This window comes from Rattus rattus, chromosome 1 (genome assembly GCF_011064425.1).
Source record: "Rattus rattus isolate New Zealand chromosome 1, Rrattus_CSIRO_v1, whole genome shotgun sequence".
In the NCBI taxonomy this organism is placed as follows: Eukaryota; Metazoa; Chordata; class Mammalia; order Rodentia; family Muridae; genus Rattus; species Rattus rattus.
In genome coordinates this window covers 162,774,242-162,791,702 of record NC_046154.1, presented here as the reverse complement: position 1 = coordinate 162,791,702, position 17,461 = coordinate 162,774,242, and the positions used below count along the sequence as shown (strand labels likewise).

General features: G+C 49.7%; 1 protein-coding gene across 3 annotated transcripts in view; it reads left to right on the top strand.

The window, feature by feature from the left end:
- Positions 1-17,157, top strand: part of Btbd11 (BTB domain containing 11) — a 116,505-nt gene extending 99,348 nt beyond the window's left edge. For all 3 annotated transcript variants that reach the window (XM_032910290.1, XM_032910283.1, XM_032910298.1), the window contains 5 exons: positions 2,531-2,633; positions 4,761-4,842; positions 8,688-8,756; positions 11,246-11,359; positions 15,020-17,157. In XM_032910290.1, the coding sequence (XP_032766181.1) occupies positions 2,531-2,633; positions 4,761-4,842; positions 8,688-8,756; positions 11,246-11,359; positions 15,020-15,229 (578 nt within the window). In that variant the 3' untranslated portion in view covers positions 15,230-17,157. The remainder of the gene's footprint in view (positions 1-2,530; positions 2,634-4,760; positions 4,843-8,687; positions 8,757-11,245; positions 11,360-15,019) is intronic.
- The last annotated feature ends 304 nt before the right edge of the window (positions 17,158-17,461 follow it).

Sequence of the window (17,461 nt, the reverse complement as noted above, 5' to 3'; positions counted from 1 at the left end):
GTTTGGTACAGTTTTTCTCATTTTGCAGGGAAGAGACGGGACGGGCGAAGTAGCCGCATGGTTAAGAGAGGACCCAGGTTCTGTCCCCGGTGACTCTTAGCTGTCCGTAACTACAGTTCCAGGGCACCGTGCCTCTTCTGACCGCCATGGGCTCCTGCATATACATATTACACATATATAAAATTAATTTATTTTAGGCACACATGCATAAGATAAAATGAGGTTTTTTTTTTTTTTTTAAAGAAAGCGGAGGTCTTGAGTAGGCAGAGGCGGAAAAGGAACTCAGTCACAGCCGTCTTATCAGGAAGCATGGCCTCAGGCTTAGAGAGACGGCTCAGCAGTTAAGAGCATGTCCTCGTAGTACCCTTCCTGAGAACTTGAGTTCTCTTTCCAGCGCCCATGTCAGACGGCTCACAACCACCTGTAGGTCCAAACCAGGGAAGTTAGAACCCACGAGCTGCCCTGACCTGCACGTGTCCGTACATGCACATGCCACTAGAAGTAATACAAATAAACCCCCCCCCTTTTTTTTTAAGAGGAAAGGAGTGTGGCTTCTCCTGGGAACACTAGGGAGCTATTGAAAGGTTCGTAGGAGGGGAGAGGTACCTTATGATAGGAACCCACCCTGCCTGTCCCCACAAACACCAGTCATCGGAGACAGGAACTGAATCACTGAGCTGTACTGGATTCAGAGAGCCCGGGATCTGAGATGGCAGTGGCCTAACACACTAAAAACCCTTTCTCTCCTCTCCGGCCAACAGCCTTATAGGAGTGGTGGAAGCAAAGATTGTGAGACAGCCTGAGGCTCAGGCTTGCCCTCTCTCAGGTGGTCAGTCACAGCTGAGTCTTCTCTCTTTATGCCTCTTGGACTGGTCCCCGTTCTCTGGGTATCTGGGCTCAGGCTCTTCTTATCCACCTGGACTAGAGATTTAACTGGGATCCAGCAAGTCATACCAGTTGCCCCACAGTTCATAGCATGTGTGTGTAGATTCCTTTCTGCCCTGTGAAGTGCAAGTACCCACCCCCAGTCGGGATGGTCCCTGTGGTAAGTGAAGGCAACGAGACCGAGAGAAGCTCCGTGAGTGTCTAGAACGATGATGTAACTCGAAAAGAGGGGGTGGGGCGGAATGAAGGGCAAGGAAGGAGAGACAGTCAGGACTTTTGGGGATGACCTAGCTTTGGTTTGCAGCACTTCTCATAGGGATGAGAACCAGCGAGCACATAGCATGAAGCCGGGAGAATCACTTAGGTGAAGAGAGATGTGGTGGCTCCTCAGAGAGCCCTGTGGAAAGGTCAGCCCTGTCTACTGTAGTTCTAGTCAGCAGGCATGCAGGTGACCTACTGCAAGACCCCAGCAGTTAGAGCCACCTTGTCTGTGCTGAGTAAGGACTACCAGGATAGCGGGGGCAAAGGGTTGAAGATTCTCCTAGCAAGACAGAAGTGCTAGGCTGACTCCAAGGGCCAGCAAGAAGGGCACTGGGTCTGCATGGCTAAACTAAAGGTAATATGTGGGAGCCTTGTATTTGGTGAGTCAAGCCAGAGAACCAAAATGCCTTAGTTCAAATCCTGGCTTGCACAGCCACTGTATAGTCTGCATGCCTCTGTTTCGTCCACTGTACAGCGGGGGTGACGGGACCCCTGCCCAAGGCCTACCATGTCATAAGGTAGACTCAGTATTTGTGTATTAGCTACAATTGCCTTTGGTCTGAGAGGTAAGAACAGGGGCCTGGCGCCTCTGTCACTGATGCTGGGAGAGAAGGACCTGGAGTCCAGTGGCGAGGGGACAGCTGCCCCTCTACACTTCTACTAGGCAGACAGACTCTGAGCTGGAGGAAGAGCATGGCAGTGGGTAGATTCCACGCGCCTCTCACACCGTGTGGGTGTGCAGGAGGTCACGGTGTAATCTCGGCTGTCAGGCCTCACTTGCTCCTTGTCTAAGGCAGATGCTGTGTATGCCAGTCTAGCTGACTGCCACGGATTTTCAGTCTCCACCACCCATCTCTCTGTACAAGATGCTAGCACTACCGTGTCCAACTTTTTGTTAGTTTATTGGTGTGTTGTTTGTTTGTTTGTTTGTTTGTTTGTTTGTTTTTCTAGACAGAGTTTCTCTGTGTAGCTCTAGCTGTCCCAGAACTCACTCTATAGACCGGGCTGTCCTCAAACTCAGCAATCCTCCTGCCTCTGCCTTCAGGGGCTAGGATTAAAGGTGTGCGTCACCAAGCCCCAGAGATGCATCAAACCTTTAAGTGGATTCTGGGGATCAGAACTCGAGTCAGCTCACACGCCCTGACAGTACTGTTGCCCCCAGAACCATTTTGCCAGCCCAAGGGCTGTTTCTAACACAGGTCAGCTTGGAGCATCTCCTGTGATAAGCTGGGTGGTAGTGATGCATCCCTCCTCCACGGGTGCTGTCCTCCATTTTGACTCTTGGGTCACCCATGAAGAGTGAGTAGATCACTCTGCTTCCTTGTCCTCTCCCTCCAGTTCTCCTTCCCTTCTTTAATGCAGCCACTCCCTCTTTCTGTTCTAGACCCTCATTTTCTGAACAATAAAGAGATGTCTGACGTGACCTTTCTGGTAGAGGGAAGGCCTTTCTACGCTCACAAAGTGCTGTTGTTTACAGCCTCTCCCAGGTACGTACCCTTGGCTTTGCCCATGGCTGGATTACGTCTGTGACTGTTCCTCTCCTTTTTCCTTTCAGAGATAAAACCTCAGGTAACTCAGGATGTCCTGGAATCACTATGTAGCAAGGTTGACCTCAAATTTCTGATCCTTCTGCCTCCACACCCCTAGTACTGAGACTACATACATGCACCAGTGTGCCCAGTGTACGTGGTACTGGGGATTGTACCCAAGGCCTAATGAATGCCAGGTCCCACTGTACCAACTGGGCTGCATCCCTGCCCACTATCACTGGGCTGGCAGAACAGTTCCTCCAAATCAAAGCTCCCAGAGCACAGGGTACCTCTTTATGCAGCCTACGCACCCTCTCGTCTTGGCAGAGCTCTGCACCAGGGGTTAAAGTATGTGAGCAGATGCTCTTGGCGGTTGGCAACTTGAGACCCTTTTCATGGCCGCCTCCAGAGGCCCAGTCTCCAAATGTTAGACAACAGATTTGCTACAAGCCTCCAAAACAGAAGGGCACTGACCTTGCTTTTCCCTAATTGTGTAGTGAGGTGAGAATCTCATGCAGAAGAAGTGAGCTGGAATCCTGCACAGTGGTATTATGTCATGTGAAGCCATGAGTTCTATCCCCAAGGGAAGGGAGGAAGGGAAGGTGTATCCTCTCTCCCAGCCCTACGGCTGGCATCCCTTATGACTGGTTCTCAGCGCATCTGGAAAATGTACAGGGAGCGGAGGGCGTGGCGGAACAGAAAACGGTGCTGGTGTGACAGAGAGACAGGCTGACATGCCCGACGGAGACAGAAAGTGAGAAGAGGGTGCTCACATAGGGTGAGGATTCTGGAAATGCAAATACAGAAGCCCCTCTTGGGAATTTGCTCAGGGAATGGTTACTCATAAGCATCTGTCTCCTGTGTACCCCCAAAGCAAACAAACGCCAGGCATCTGCTTTGCAGCCACAAGAAAAATGAACCTTCCACACGGGTTTTTAATTGGTGCCACCACACGAGCAGTTCCACAGTGAGCCAGTGTCCAGTGCTTAGTTTTCTTCATGGTAACTGTGGTCCTGGAGGTTTTAGTCCTGAGGGGGAGCTGCACGGGGTGGGAGGAACCCAGTTGCCCTGTCTTATCTGCTGTTCTTCAAACCTGTTATCATCCTGAAGGGGAAAGAATTTTTTTAAAAATAAAAGAGACAGCTTGGCCTAGTCTCTTTAAAACCTCATTCTCTGCACGAGTGTCCAAATCGGAGTGTCCCACTAGTAGGGTTCCTGTTGTCCAGAGACGACCTATGATCACCCACGGAGAGCCCCGCCCCAGGTCAGCAAGTGCACTCACTGGCTGGTTTTGTGTATTGATTTGATACAAGCTAGAGTCATCAGAGAGAAAGGAGCCTCCGTTGAGGAAACGCCTCCATGAGATCTGGCTGTAAGGCATTTTCTCAACTAGTGATCATCATGGGAGGACCCAGCCCATTGTAGGTGGCACCATTCCTGGGCTGGTACTCCTGGGTTCTATAAGAAAGCTGACTGAGAAAGCCAGGGGAAGCAAGCCAATAAGCAGCATCCCTCCATGGCCTCTGCATCAGCTCCTGCCTCCAGGTTCCTGCCCTGTGTGAGTTCCTGTCCTGACTTCCTTTGGTGATGAACAGCAATGTGGAGGTGTGAGCTGAATAAACCCTTTCCTCCCCAACTTGCTTTTGGGGTGCGGTGTTTTCATCACAGTAATAGAGACCCCAACTAAGACAACAAGTATGGGTTCAATGCTCTCGGGGGCTTCATATCTCACAAAAACCTCAGCTCCCACTCCCCTGAAGCGAAGCTTGAACAATAGAAAGGCCCGACTTTGACAACAGCTGGGCACCCGACAAGAGGGAAGCCAGGGCAGGTACGCAGAACAGACAGACACCTACAGAGGAAGCCCTGGGGAAGTGTGGAAAGCGATGGAGTTTTCATGGAAGGGCCAGCTTAGGAAAGAATATGCGTTCTAGGCGTGATCTATAGCTCTGAATGAAGACCCTACAGCTATCATCCAGCTGTGTTTTAGAGCAGGGGTCCAGAGATTTCTGTCCTAAGGAGAGTTGATTTGGATAAGCTGCAGGGGCATGGATGAGTCTTTTGATTTCTCTGTGTGTTATGCAGGTTCAAGGCCCTCCTCTCCAGCAAGCCAACAAACGACAGCACCTGCGTGGAGATTGGCTACGTGAAGTACCCCATTTTCCAGGTGAGCCCTGGGGTAGCCTTCAGCCCTAAGCTTCTCCTGACTACAAGGCTTGGGCTAGGGTAGGAGAGCCCAATGGTAAAGGAGACCCCCTCTCAAAGACTCATAGGTCTAGAGGGAGCATCTCCAAGCACCAGTCAGCTACAGTATACCGTAGGGTGTGTGCAAAGAGGATTCCTTTTTCAGAGAAAATGTACCGTAACAGCTCAGACCCAGGATGTTGGGGCAAGGTCAGGAATGGAGAGTCGAAAGCCAAGCCAAAGCTGGAAGACTCAGAAATAAGGCGTTGGGCTCAAGAAGGAGGCTAGAACATTCCGGACAAAGAGAAGAATGCATGTAAAAGACCTACATGATGTGTCCAGCCATGCTAGAAAAAGCAGGATCTGTGTCCAGCCTCAAGGACTCCATTCTGAGATGGTCTTTCTATAGTACAACTCCTCCCAAAACAGAAATCCCGTTCCCTCTGCCTCCAAAACACTGGCACTGCCTAGGGAGCTTTGAAGATGCCCCCTGGATGTCCGGTCTGTGCATCAGACCCATAAATCTCAGAGCAGGTCATAACCTTATGCACCCTGAGGCCTCCCCTCCTTTCTTACCACCGTGCAACCAGGCACTCTACCTAGTAGCGTCTTCTGAACGTTAGCAGGTCTCCGAATGCCTTGCAGATTCTTAGAACTCCCAGGGCTGGCCCTTACAGCCTGACTTTCAGGCATGAGAATTCACACTTCCGGCCAGGGACTCTAATGCTGCTGGACCCAGGGTTCCAAACCTGAAAGCTAATGCTGTCCCCGTGTCCTTTGACCCTTCCAACTCTCCCACCAAAAGCTCTTGGAAGGATGTGGCCCAGGTTCCCACAGCTGCCCCCTAGGAGAGAAAAGACTCAAACTGAACACGGTCGGTCCCTTTGTTCCTTGGGAACCTGAGTCAGCTCTGGAGTCACCTAACTGTACAGAAAGAATCGAGCACACATGAACATGAACACACACACACACAGAAGTATCCTGTGACTGGTAAGCCGGGCCCTCACTGGGAAGGCTCCAGTAGTAAGAGCCTGCCGCTGATGGAGGCACTCAGTCAATGTTTGCCCAGAGGACGTATCTTCAGAGTCCTTCATGGGAAAGGCTGGCCTCAGTGGGACCCCCAGGCCTGTAATTGCTTCCGATGGGGAAAGTTTGCTGGCCACATCAGCTCCAAGTTCCTGTAATGGAAAGGAAGATTTATCAGGCCCTGGGGACTTGTCTGTGACCCTGCCCATTCCCTCATAAAAGAAGGTAACATTCATTTGTGGCTTGAAATAGGCCATGGAAGGCCAAATCCAACCCAAAAGGAGGCTCCCAGAAGCCCGTGTGTTTTACATGCTTCTGGCATGTAGATTTTGGCAGAAGAGTTTTCAGTAATTGAAACTGCACTGTGTTTCCTCCCTCGAGACTAATTAATATCATGTGTGTACGAAAGCCAGCGCCCCACACACACACACACACACACACACTGAGGCCACACCTGGAGCTAGGACTATCAGGCCACCAAAGTCCCTGCCTCATAGAGGCTGGTAGCCGCCAAGAAAAACAGTTCTGGGTGCTGGCCCTTTGGCCTAATGAAGACTTGTTGCACCCACTTAGAGAAAATGCTTACACTGGCAGGGGCTGGGATGGCCCGAGTTAAGTTCCATTAGCCCAGAGTCTTCCTCTGCCAAGGCAGCAGTTTCAGCTCAACCTTGAACAAATGAGACAGTGCATGTGACTGAGAGGAAAGTGCTTTATAAATGGAGAGCCCGTGTTGGGGGGTGGACATTACAGCGGCGTTTCTTGTCATTATTGGTTTGGCCTTTATGAGGAAGGTGCTGGAGGAATCAATTGATTTTAATAAAGCCAATAGCCCAGCGTTGGCTGACGTTATGAGCTCCACTCCCCAAGGTAGGAGGGGAAGGGGGACAGTGCAGTATTATTTCCCAAGGCCTAGACAATGTCACTGCCTCTCTACCAGGCGGCTGGACACAGAAACCCCAAGTCAGTATAAGGGAGACTCAGACATGGGAGATGTGTTATGTCTAACATGTTCACATGAGGAGGGCATGGTGAGGTGTGGCTGCAGCCCCAGCACTTGGAAGACTAGGCAGGAGGATTGCCATGAGTTCCAGGCCAGCCTGAGAATACCAGATGAGACCCTTTATCCAGATGATGATGATGGTGATGGTGATGATGATGGTGATGGTGGTGATGGTGGTGGTGATGGTGGTGATGGTGGTGGTGATGGTGGTGGTGATGGTGGTGATGGTGGTGGTGGTGGTGATGATGGTGATGGTGATGATGGTGGTGGTGGTGGTGATGGTGATGATGGTGGTGGTGGTGGTGATGGTGGTGATGGTGATGGTGATGATGATATGGTGTCTATGCACCAGGCACAATTGCTAGGCACAGAAATACAGTGAATGAGGGACATCTGTACTCTCAGATGACTGTAAAGGACACTTCAGTTATAGACAAGCTCCTCCCTGAAGCAAAACTTAATGGGAAGAAGACCAAATTTCCTAGCCCAGTGACCCAAAGAGGGGCCAGCTTTCACTGGTAAAGAAGAGAGCACATCCAGGCTGAGGGAGCTGGAAGACATGGCCAGGTTCCGGTAGAAGCAAGAAAGAGGACAGTGTACATAAATGACAGGCACCAGGGTGAATGTGATGACACCCACTTGTAATCCCAGCACTCAGGAAGTGGAGGTATGGGGAGTGGGAGTGAGGGGCTAGCCTGGGATACACAGCAAGTTGTTGCATAGTGAGATCTGCCTTAAAGCAAGCAAGAAAACCAAATTCTACTAGGGAGCTGCTTCACTGAAACATGCAAACAGGGTGATTCCAACAGTCTGTCCAGCTGGCAGTGGGGGAAACAACTATCTGCTAGTTTAAGAGTATTAAACATTTCCCCAAAATCAGTATTTTATCATACATGTGCAACACACACACACACATTTGAATATACCATGGCACGTTTGAAAAAAGTTTCCTAAATTATATTATGGTAATGGTTGTACCACAGTGTGATCCCAATGCGGATATGACCAGTCTGCAGATTTTGCCAACCCCGTTGCCAAGGCTCCAGGCAGGGAAAGCCAGTCATGTGGAAGGCAGTTGAAAATGGAGATCCTGGGGCTGGGGATTTAGCTCAGGGGTAGAGCGCTTACCTAGGAAGCGCAAGGCCCTGGGTTCAGTCCCCAGCTCCGAAAAAAAGAACCAAAAAAAAAAAAAAAGAAAATGGAGATCCTGGGGCAAACTGTTTATGCGCCTCATGCAAAAGAGCCCTTGGTTGTCAAGTGAGGCATATACTAAATCTAGATACATCCATGGTATGCAGCCATTCTGGGAACACCCATTTGCAAAGCTCTGTAGTTTGGAACACTCTTCAGACACTGGAAGTCACGTGACAAGGGACACAGCCTTGCTTGAACCACTCACAGCACCACCAGTGACTTTCAAAACCCTGGACCCCTTATGGCTTCCTCTGGAGTCTTGTAAGCTTGTTAAGGAACTTGGCTCCCAGTGTGGCCTTCTGGGACTTCTAAGTTGTGTCACCTGCACAGCCTGACTGGATGAGAGGTAGGCCAGCACCCATTGGTTAGCATCATCAGGTGACTCACCTGTCATGAGGAGACAAGCTCAGGTGGTTTCATTTGGCCCTGCAGTTAGACGTGGAGGCAGGACCTGGAACCACAGGGTCATGATTTTGGGGTGTCAGTAGGGAAACCTGTCCAAATGTTCCCCATCCGGTAGTGTTGTTCCGGCAAGGCTGGGAGTGGGGCGGCTTCCGGAGGAACTGTGTCCCACTGAGGTCTTACTCATTGTGTCTTATTCCTTCCAGCTGGTCATGCAGTATCTCTACTACGGTGGCCCAGAGTCACTTCTCATTAAAAACAATGAGATCATGGAGGTAAGGAGACCACTGTGGTTTTAGCTACCCCAGCCTCCCTTCTCTCTGGCTTCAGATTGGTGGCCTGATCCTCCCTGACTCTGCAGTCCTCCCAAACAAGGCTTCTCCAGGAAGGCCTCTGCTTGGGGACTGGATGCACCAGGGGTCCTGGGTGGAAACCAGCCTTAACTGGCTTGTGAGGGGCAAGTTCGAGAGGAGAGTTGGGGGCCCACTTGCACTGACACGCTTGGACCACTACAGCACCTCCGGGAAGTATCTTAGAGATCGTCCTCCCCCTTGTGGTTGCTAAGAGAATTGCATCCATGAGAAGCATGGCTCTTATCCCTGTTTTGCTCACTGGGACATAAAAGCTAAGAGCTGGGAGCTCACCCGTCTGCTGTCCTTCCTCCACTGCCTCCACCACTACCCTTCCCCATCCCGGATTCTGCTCCCTCTGCACCTGACTCCCCATTGTTATCCCCCATCCAAATGGAGGATGAATCCATTTTCCTAAATCAAAGGCACTAGCTAGGCACGGTGGCACATACCTGAATCCCAGGACTCTCGGGGCAGAGGCAAGTGGATCTCTATGAGTTGAAGGCCAGCCTTGTCTACATAGGGAGTTCCTGGACAACTGGAGCTACATAATCAGATCCTTTCGAAAAAAAATAATTAGGTCATTAAATATTTTTTTTTAAAAGCTGGGAGTTTAGTGCCAGAGCGCTTCAGCCCAAACTCTGGGTTAGATCAGGGCTCTGCCATGTCTAATCTGTGGGGCCTTGGGTGGTTTTATTGGACCTAACCGGCTTCTGTTTTCTCTTCTGGAAATGGTCATGCTCTGGGTCTAAGAGGATTTTACAAACATCTGTTCTAGAAGATTCTTAGCCACCTTTGGCCAAGGAGAGAGCTGTAGGTCTCTGCAGTCCTATCTCCTTCCTCTGCTTACCTTCCCCCACCCCACCCCAAGAGACTCGTCTCTCTGGCCCCCTCTTCTCATCTCGTCTTCCTCAAGGCCAGGTGGCCTTTATAAACATTTTACATTTTTTTTTCTTTTTTTTTTTTTTTTTTTTTTCGGTTGGGGACCCGAACCCAGGGCCTTGCGCTCGCTAGGCAAGCGCTCTACCACTGAGCTAAATCCCCAACCCCTACATTTTTCTTTCTACATTTACTATGTTTACTGGTTTGTTTAAGAGACAGGCAAGGGAGGGGCCACACAGCCAGCTCAGAACCTAAATTCTGTGGAGCTGGAATGAGCTGCCTTCCTGGGGCAGGGACATGCTTGCCTGCACAGCCTCCCTCAGAGCCGATTCACCGAGAGGTTTTCTATAGGTAAATGAACTCACATTTAAGTCACAGCCAGCCACGATGGCTCGTGTTATAATGGCAGAACCTGGGAGGGATCTGACGCCCACCGGGACTAGATGGCAAGTTTCAGGCCAGCCAGGGCTACACAGTGAGGCTGTGTCTCAAAATAAAGGAAAAAAAACACAAGAAAGCTCATGATAAACCCAATTTGCTCCCTCACACACTTGGGGAACTGTAGCTCCCCTCTCCAGAGCCTGTCACTTACAATACACTTCTGGGAGCCTCCCATGGCCCAGAGCTGACCTTGGTTAGGCTGGCTGTGACAGTGGCCCAGTGGCATGAAGAATCTGACCTTGTCAAGGGAGACAGGACCGAAATAGCTTCTAGATAGGAAGTACCGTAAGGGAGAAGATGGGGGCGGGGGTAGAGGGACGGTCCCTGAGGTGGGGTGGCAAAGAAAGCCCCTCTGAGGCGTCACATCAGAGTGGAGACCCAGAGAACACAGGCAAGGGAGGAGCCACAGTGATAGCCACCTGGCTAATAGGTATCCTATCCCCTCCTCCTTGCTAGATGTGATTTGGGGCACTTGGGGTTCACCCGCTATAACAGGTGTGTCCGTGATTCACTTCACCATAGTCTCTGTCCCACAATAAACTTGCGTAACTAGAGCCTGTCCCCCGGTCTCACTTTACGTCTGCAGTATACTCCAGCCGTCTCTACTTCCTGACCCTCAGCCGGGGGCCCTGCAGACTGAGGCTATATTCGTTGATATTCGTTGATTTTCTAGTGCCGTGGCAAAACACTCCTGAGGCAGCTTGAAGAGAAGGTTTATTTGGGCTTGTGGTTCCGGGGGGATGAGAATTCGTGTTCATCAACATGGAGACAGCAAGGTGGCAGCCATGTTGGCTGGAGCAGCCGCTGAGAACTTGAACCACAAACAGGAAGTAGAGAGAGCCGTCCAGGAGTAGGGAAAGGCCTTCAGCCCTCAAAGCCTGCTTCCGGTGGTGTACATCCCCCAACAAAACCTCACCTCCTACTAAACGGTCCCCTAGACAGTGTTATCAGCTGGGGACTCTGTATTCAAATGCCCCGGGCTACCAGGGACAGTTCTCTCTCACACCATCACAGTGGCTGACTCCTATAGTCTTGCTGGTCCTTCCTCTTCCCCTTCTCTGCCTCTAACAGGCTCTTTTTACGGATTCTAGCTTCTGTCTGCCGCTAAGTTTTTCCAGCTGGAGGCTCTGCAGCGACACTGTGAGATTATCTGTGCAAAAAGCGTCAATACTGACAACTGTGTGGATATCTACAGCCATGCCAAGGTGAGTCTCCCCTTGACACCAGAGCTGAGCCCGTGCTCCAAGACTGCCCTGTGCTATGTTGCTTGGGATCAAACTCTGGGCCTTGGCACACGTCAGCCAGTTGCTTCTGCCGTTCAGTTACATGCCCAGCCCCGTAGGGTTTTCTTTCCTGCTTCAGATCTGCCATCATCTCCTTGTCCTTCTTTCTTCCTCAAACGCTGGAAGGTAAGCCAGACAATGGTGGTCTCTGAGAGTGTCATTCAATCGGCACTGACGAGAATCACATCACTAGACTCTGATGGCCTGGACTGGGCTCTCAACTCTGCTCCCAATCAGGTTCTAGCTAATGTCTCTGCTATCAAGCGATCTTGAATAGAAGATTTTAGAATGGTGGGCCTCAAAACGGGGTCTCCAACCCGGCAGCAGGAGCAAGGAATTTATTAGGAAATCACACCCCAGATCTCCGGAGGTGGGGGGGTTGTTCCTAGGAAGTCACATCTAGCAAGTCAAAAACTTGGGGGGGGGACAGGGGGAGGGGGATGTGTCCTGATTCCAACGCAAGTTCAAGTGAGTGTTAATTATTTTTCTGTTGCTGATAAAAAACACCACAACCAAGGCAACTTATAGTAGGAAGGGCTAGTTTGGGCTTAGAGTCCCCGCCGGATAAGAGCCTGTCATAGTGGGGAGGCATAGCAGCAAGAGGCAGGCATGATGGTAGGAGCAGGAAGCTGAGAGCTCACGTCTTCAAACCTTGAGCGTGAAACAAAGAAAATGGATTTGAAGAGGTGTGAGTCTTTTAATCTCAAAGCCCACCCCCGATGTCCTACCTTCTCCAGCAATGCTATACCATCCAAACCTTTCCAAACAGCACCACCAACTGGGAACCAAGTGTTCAAACGCTCCAAACTATGGGGAACACCTCTCATGCAAACTACCACTTCCCTTCGTGTCTCTGGACATGTGCACACGCATGCACGTGCACACGCACACGCACAAGCACATTCACATTCTCATGACACTCAGGCTAGTGTGGACCACACCCAAACCTGGTTCCTAAGGAGCTAAGCTTTTTTTTTTCCTTTTTGAGAATCACTATGTAGCTGGCTTTGAACTCTCCACCCTTCTGCTTTGTCCCTAAAGACTGAAATTTTTACCTCACCCTAGCTTAGCAGTATTTGTCTTCATCTTAAATGGGTGGTTTTGCATAACATCGCCACCCGGAGAGGTCTGTGCTCAGGAAGAGAACCACTGTCTTCCTCCTCCCCTCTCTTAACCATGGTCATTTGAATCGCCCCCAGAAAGCTGAGCTCCATGGGCGGCTCTTCCATGGCTTTTCACCTTGGCTGAGTCCTGTGCATGTCCTAAGAGTCCTTAGCACGTATCAGCAACAGCACATGCCCTGGTAGAATATGAAAACTGATACCACATGAGTGCTGGCAGGGAATGCAGGCCAAGGACACCTGTGACAGTACACCCTTGTGGCCAGGGCCTCTGCTTTGACAGACATCAGCTCCCACTTCCCAGATGCCATCCTGGAGCGGCTCCAGTATCAACATCTGCATTTGTGGTATTTGCATGAGGGAAAGGGCAAGACCAGCTGCCTCCTGCCCTGTGTGTACACTACCTCCCTCAGCCATGGACAGTGCAGCCTCAGCAGATGCTCCCCGGCCACTGGGAATCCAGTATTGACAGATCGTGCTGCAGATTGACCGTAGCGCAAGAACAAGCAGAGAAGCACTGGTTGCTTGGAGACATAGGAAGTGCAGACACTTAGATGTAGCAGCCGAGTTCCAAACATTCCCAAGGACCTCCACAGCCTCACCTCTGTGCTTCAGGGAAGCACTTGGGACGGCTCTGGCATTTAGACAGATAAGAAACCTGGCCCGTTCATGCGTGGGTTAGCGTCTCTCCTTCCCAGGTGTCTTAGCTGTTCACTGTTGAGCCTCTGACGGCCCTTTCAGGGTGTCTTGAAAAAGAGGGCAGTCTGGTTCATCAAATATAGTAAAGCTCGATCACAGTACCAGTATTGTGGTGGAAAGAAAGGTGTCCGGGAACCCCAGGAGAGTCCTTTCCTAGGGTCCATTGACCTACCTTTTCATTACTAGGCTGTACTCATCAGAAGGTAATAAAGAAATTCCGTAAGACATGCTAGGCCTAATGACACACTCCTGTAATTCCAACACTCGGGAGGCAGAGGCAGGAGGATCGGAAGGTCGCGACAATCCTCAGCTACATAGAAAGTTTGAATCCAGCCAAGTATGTGAGACACCCCACCCCCCCATCTTAGAAAAGAAATTAGTGAGACACGATCTCTGTGTTTGAGAAACGTAACAGGACAAGGAGAAGCAAACGTGTTCTGTAAAGGGGCAGATAATTGTTCGCAACTTTATTGCAGGCTTAGGGGGAGAGATTGATCATTTTAATGTTTTATTTTGGTTTTGCCTACCTGATTCTACCTCTAGTGCATAAGCAACCATACATGAGTAGAAAACAGACAGGCAGCGTGGCTGTATTCTGATAAAACTTTATTTATAAAACAAATTGTGAGCTAAATTTAGCAGCAGCAGGGATAGGGGGGAGAGCTGTAGTCTATAAACCTCTGCCTAGGAGATGAGAGACAAGAGTCTCAGACCTGTGTGGGTCTGTAACATTAGCTCACCATTCAGCTAATGTTAGCAGATACGACGAATAGAAGTATATAAGTTGCATTACTTTTCATTTATACGAACTTGTGGGGTGTGACACTCACCCCCAAAGCAAGCTCCAAGGGCCACTCTGAGCCTCAGTTTCCCTATCTGTAGAATGAGGTATTGCAGTAAATATTATTTGGGGGTCTCTACCACACACTAGATTATTCAGTCCCCAAATAAAAGACACAAGACATTTATATTTATTATAAGCCTTAAAACACTACCGCTGGGCAGATATCACCCCTCTATGCTAATTTGTCTACTTCCCTGTTGGTAACCTCGAGATATCACTTGCCATGTTCCTACTCCAACTGGCTGGCCCTCACGGTCGTGCGCTCACAATCCACCTACCCCATGATGCCTTCCTCCCTCCTCCTTTCCCTCTCCTCGTGGTCTCTCCTCAGAGCCCAAGCCCCGGAACCAAAGCCCCGCCTGCCTCTCTCCTGCTTAACTACAGGCTGTAGACATCTTCATTAACCAATAGTTTTAAACTAAGGAGCAAGGTTTCCACAACAAAAGCTAAGTTCAGACCTTGGGATACAGAATTTAGTGTTGTTATACACAGCAACGGACCAAACCTCAGCAATGAGGCCCTGTGCTCTGAGACCCAAGAGCAGGACTCACATTGAAGGGGTGAACTTAGTGCTAGCGTCTCTCCCAGCCAAAGAATTCTGTGCCTGTAGGTGAAGGTATTCGACAGGACACCGATTCTCTGGCTGGTTCTTCAACCGCTCGGTTTCCACAGAGTTCCTATTTATAGCCATGTCCTAAACAGCGGTCCCAGACTACCTCGCCCATTCTAAAACTCAAAAAAGTAATTAGATTTGGACAAGGCAAGAGGTAAAAGAAGGGACTTCAGCCCTTTGAGTGGGAGCCACAAACCACAGCCTGGGGATAGGATGGGACTGATGAAGCACCAGGCCACTGCAGCTTAGTGAATGATCACCGTCTTTATCTCAGTAACCACCTGCTTCCTTTCCCCTCCCCACAGTTCCTTGGGGTGACGGAGCTCTCAGCCTACTGTGAAGGCTACTTCCTTAAAAATATGATGGTCCTCATTGAAAACGAAGCATTCAAGCAGCTCCTGTATGACAAAAATGGCGAAGGGACCGGCCAGGATGTGCTTCAGGACTTACAGAGGACGTTGGCCATTAGGATTCAGTCCATCCACCTGTCGTCTTCCAAGGGTTCTGTGGTATGAAACCGCCCCATGTGGCAACGCTTCCCAGGAGCAAGGTTTCTGGTTCCCTCCCGCATTGGCACCACAAAAACATACAAATTGTTCCTGGTGTCTGTCTGTACTGGGCCAAGGAGCTGCCTCCACTGCCTCAGCTACTCTCAGGTCAGTGAACTTGGCTTCCGTGTGCCCCTGAGTGAAGAACCTTCCACGAGTCTGCAGGTGAGATTGTAGCAGAGGCCAGAACCCGCAGGCCAACTCAGCAGCCAAGCCACCTCCAGTGCCCAGGAGCCATGGACACCTGCTGCCGAGGACCATGATCGAACAGATGGACCAAGGCTTAAAGATCCCTCTGCTTCCTGGTTGACTGATGAAAAACTGAAAGTATGACCTTGAAAAGCATCATGTCACACACGAATGACCTTGGAGGCTGTACTTGTTCATGCATCAGCCGTGGTGGCTAGTTGTTGATGCTGTTGCCCGGCATGAGGAAATCACATGGCCAGTTTTTAGGGGTGGGAACTTTTTAAAAATGTTCATGTATAGCAAACACAGAGCGGTCTCGTAGTTTCGAATATATTTCTAAAAGCTTAACAGTTCATTTTCAACCGAATTGTGTTTAGGGAATCTGTGTTTGGGGTTCTTTTCATTTTGTAGACAGTGAGTTGCAGGTCCATGCCGTGTAAACTTGCATCCGACAAATTCCTGCTGATACTATACAAGGTCACATATTCCTGCCTTAGTGATTTGATCATGGTTCCACAAAAGAGGTGCACTGCCAGTTATCTCTGATTATCTCGAATCCAGTAGTTGACAATAACCTGCATGCTGATCGTGGTTGTGGGGTGGGACTAGGGCACCCCCACATAACAGAACATGCATTTGCATGGACCAAACCTGTACAACATCATGTCTGTGCTTGGGTTTCTTTTGCCAAAGTAAGATATGTTCTCTCGCTTCTGCTAAAAGCCCATTTGGTGAAACAAACATATCTGTTTCTTTTCCTGATCATGAATGGCTCTGGGGATAGTTTTTCAGAAACATGTTCATTTCTGATACCGAAGGGGGGGGTGGGGGAGCACGTCAGAGAATCTACTATTAATCTCAGAGCTTTATCTGTATTCTCAGAAGATGTTCATAGTTTGTTACTAGCCAAAGAGTATGACTATGTTAGATTATTTTTAAAGAGGAAAAGTGTAAGATAGGTCTGACACTTTCTGGATCCTGAGAGTGTGCAGGCTACAATTATCTATGATGAAAGTTTATATTGACAGGGTTATGTTTACTCTGCCATATAATATATATACATATATGTATATATATGCAAAACATTGGTAAAGTGCCACAATACTCCAAATAATTCTTGAGTTGCGGCCTTTTTTTTTTCCTCCTTTTTTATTTTTAATCCTAGATACATTAAGGTAAAAGCTAGGAGAATGGCTTTTGTCTTTTGGGATGGCCAAGTTTTGTTGATAAACCCATTTCCTAGCATGATTTTTGGGAAGTTGCGCCAAACCCTAGAGTCTAAAGGAACTTGTATCCTTCGCCTGTTGTCCTACTTCCTCAACACCTGTCAAGGACCCTTGTCAAGTCTTGTTTCACGGGTGTGGTGTGCAAGGTACCCAGCTCGAGTCTGTCTGGGGCATCAACTCCTTTGTGATGCAAGTCCCTGGGGCCTCTCTCCTCCATGTAGTCATCCATGAGCCGACCCAGCCCTACCATCAAGTGAGGATGTGAACAGCTGCTTGAGGTGACAACCAAGTCACAGACACACAAGGGTGACCCACTGTTGCTTGCCTTCAGGGATACTGCTCTCTAACCTAGCTGGTTCTCTGTGGATGTCTCACCGTCTCTGGACCTCCAGGTGTTGATCTGTACATTGGTAACTCCCGCCTAGACTTCTGTTCAGTTTGGTGTGCTTTCTCTGCCATTAAAAAAAAATTATTTCCCACGGCTTGCAGCCTCTTTATGGTACACGGGTGCCTCCTCCCTTGACTCATGCCTGGGGTCTTCCCTCAGCTAAGAGACTGGAACACAACTCTGCAGCAAATGTGGAGGACAGGAATGGTACCACAGAGAGGACAGAGAGGATGGGATACATGCTGTGGGAGAGGAAGGGTCTGTACACACCTCTGAGTGGTTCTCCAGGTTTTCTCTCCACAGGTATGTCCACCTTAGCCAAGAGTGTAGACCTCTTGTCTACAGTCGAGACCTTGCCTGTGGGTCTGTTCTCAGTTCAAATTCTGCCTGTTCTAA